The 2,947-nt window shown below is 44.7% G+C and overlaps 2 protein-coding genes across 2 annotated transcripts; both read left to right on the forward strand.

Annotated features, from left to right (window-relative positions):
* Positions 1–96: 96 nt before the first annotated feature.
* Positions 97–567, forward strand: GLOTRDRAFT_51437 (uncharacterized protein; the record flags this gene model as incomplete). The annotated part of the gene is made up of 1 exon (XM_007873466.1): positions 97–567. A coding segment is annotated over one exon (471 nt), but the record flags the coding sequence as incomplete, so codon positions are not given.
* A 357-nt stretch (positions 568–924) lies between these two features.
* Positions 925–2,112, forward strand: GLOTRDRAFT_11004 (uncharacterized protein; the record flags this gene model as incomplete). The annotated part of the gene is made up of 1 exon (XM_007873467.1): positions 925–2,112. A coding segment is annotated over one exon (1,188 nt), but the record flags the coding sequence as incomplete, so codon positions are not given.
* Positions 2,113–2,947: the final 835 nt, after the last annotated feature.

Consider the following 2,947-nt stretch of genomic DNA (forward strand, 5'->3'; position numbering starts at 1 on the left):
ATGCTGTACTAGACAGCCTCGATGATGAGCAGATCTTGCCAGTCAATGTTGAGCATGTGTTGCCTAGTGATGGTCAAAATGTGACTGTCTCTGGATATGATCCAACTCAGTCTGAGGCGACTCCTACAGAGAGCACCAGCATTTCCATTTCAGAATGTCATAGTCACTGATGTCAATGGTAATGCTCCTTCCAATGAATTACGGGCAGCAGCATTGAGACATGTGAAAAAGAAGGGAGGTAGTTATATTGAAATTCCTCATGACCCTCAGCCAGTAAATGAGTTTTTCAACCCGAGTTTGTTCCCAATGATGTATCCAACACTATTTCCGTACGGTATTGGTGGTTTTGAGGACAAGCGACGTTCAACTCCACTGTCACTTGAAAAGCATGTGAAGCATTTGTTCAACCTTGCTGACAGGCGGTTTCAGGAGCACTATTCATTCTTATTTTCAGTATTTAACATTATACAGCGCAGGAAGGTACTGTTGCATTCCAGTCTGAAAGTGAAGCATTCAAATTTTGACAGTGTTGCAGCAAAATTTGCCTCAGTGTCACCTGAAGCAGTACACCGTGTCACAGAGCGCATTTCTCGAGGTGACTATGCTACTGCTCATGATGAGGAAGAAAGACAAGTTCTACAGCTCATGAAAGAGGTCAGAGTAGTCACATCTCATGTCCCAGGATCCTCCACAGCCCGTACCATGATGCGAAATGAAATAAGAGCATTGATGATGCAGCTGGGACTTCCAAGCTTTTATTTAACTATCAATCCTGCTGATGTTTACAATCCTGTTGTCAAGTTCCTAGCAGGTTCCGAGATTGATGTTGACCACTTGCTACCAGAACAAGTTCCAAATTACTGGGAACAAGCTATCTTAATTGCAAAGAACCCCGCGATTGCAGCAAAGTTCTTTAACATCTACATGAAGGCATTCATTTCTGCTGTCCTTGGATATGATAACACTAGGACCAATCTGGATGGTGGTATTCTCGGAATAGTGAAAGGCTACTATGGGTGTGTGGAAGCTCAAGGTCGAGGAACATTACACTGTCACATGTTAGTCTGGGTGGAAGGTGGACTTAACCCCAATGAAATCAGAGACAGGATTATAAAAGACAATGACACTGATTTCAAAGACCGCCTGCTTCAATTTCTTGATGATACTATCTCAAACAGTATACCACCTGATCCTGATCCAAATTATCATGTTCCATCATCGACACACCATCCATGCTCTGTGCGAGGTGTCAGTTTCAACCTACCAGATGATGAGTTGTCAAAGGCCCGTCAAAAGGACATGCATCATCTCGTGAGGCAATGTCAACTCCATACACACCAGGCCACATGTTATAAATATTGGAGAGGACCACCAGAACCGAAAGAGTGCCGTTTTAATCTTGATGTCGAGAACTACAGAGAGGAAAGTAGTGTAGACCATGAAACAGGAGAGATTAATCTGCGTTGCTTAGATGGACTTGTCAACAATTTCAATGCAACAATACTGGAAGCGATTCGTTGCAACATGGATATAAAGTTTATAGGCTCGGGATCTTCAGCAAAGGCTGTCTTGTACTACATTACAGACTACATCACAAAGAGCCAACTGAAGACCCACGTTGCTTTTGCCACACTTGAGCTAGCTGTCAAAAAATTGAATGATGTGAACCCCGCAGATGACAGTGCCACTGTACGGGCAAAGCGCCTATTGCAGAAATGTGCTCATGCGATGATATCTCATCAGGAACTATCGGCTCCACAAGTGTGTTCCTATCTCATGGGTTTTCAAGACCACTTCACCAGCCATGAATATGAGAACCTGTACTGGACAAGCTTTGAAGCATTTGTAAACAAACAGGATCCTAGCCCTGAGTGTTATCAAGCTGAATCTGACACAATGCAGGGATCAAACAACACCTCATCACTTGCTCGTGAACATACCAGTGCTGAAGAGATTGACTATGATAGCATGGATGATTTCTCAAATACAGTTGAACCCACAGAACAAGATGAAGTAACCATCAGTGTAAACAGAAATGGAGAAATCATACCTAAGGCTACTCAAGTACAGGACTACGTTCTGCGAGGAAGACTGTTTGATAATGTTTGCCTATGGGATGCTGTTGCACAACTGCAAAAAACCAAGCTCGTCCGAAAGCAGAAACACATGGGTAATGGTGGAAGTTGTTCACTGTCCGTCAGTGATGTCACGGAAGAAGCCCTTGAAGATGATGATGATGATGACTCACCAGAAGTACGACAATCGGATGTTGAGACTACCATGTCTAACTTGGATGACCATGTCACAGATTATAGAGTCAAACATCATGAGAAAGACCCTCTGACCTCAGAGATGGTGGAAGCAGCCCTTACAACAGCATGCCACAAGCAGCCATCTGATACCTTCTTTACCACCCACATGCAGCACAGTACTCACATGCTGAAGCTGCGGAGGCCTAGCGCTAGACGGGTGCCTGTCCCTATTGGACCTAGTATTCCACGACGAGATCGTCCCCATCTGCAGCCTCGACATAGTCGGCTTATGCTCATCTTATTCAAGCCGTGGCGTTCAGCAAGTGACTTGCGTAAACCTCACCAGTCATGGAAGGATGCATTCGATGAATTCCTAGAAACATGTCCAATTAGGCTGAGGAAGGTCATGGATAACATGCAGATCCTGCACGAATGCAAAGACAGCCGTGATGACCACTTTGCTAACCGACGTTCTCATGCACGTAAGTCCCGGATATCCCAAGAGTTGATGAACGCACCACACGCAGAAGACGATTTCATAGGAGAAACAGATGAAGCTGACATCCTTGAGCATCTGGAGTCTATTGAGTCATCTACATCCTTCCATGCAACGCAGTCAATGTCCAGCGTACATGACTGTTTGAAGCATGTCGAAGAAACACACCTGTTTGAGTCAAACATCGCTGGCCAGCGCT

This window comes from Gloeophyllum trabeum (genome assembly GCF_000344685.1).
Source record: "Gloeophyllum trabeum ATCC 11539 unplaced genomic scaffold GLOTRscaffold_00228, whole genome shotgun sequence".
Lineage (NCBI taxonomy): Eukaryota > Fungi > Basidiomycota > Agaricomycetes > Gloeophyllales > Gloeophyllaceae > Gloeophyllum > Gloeophyllum trabeum.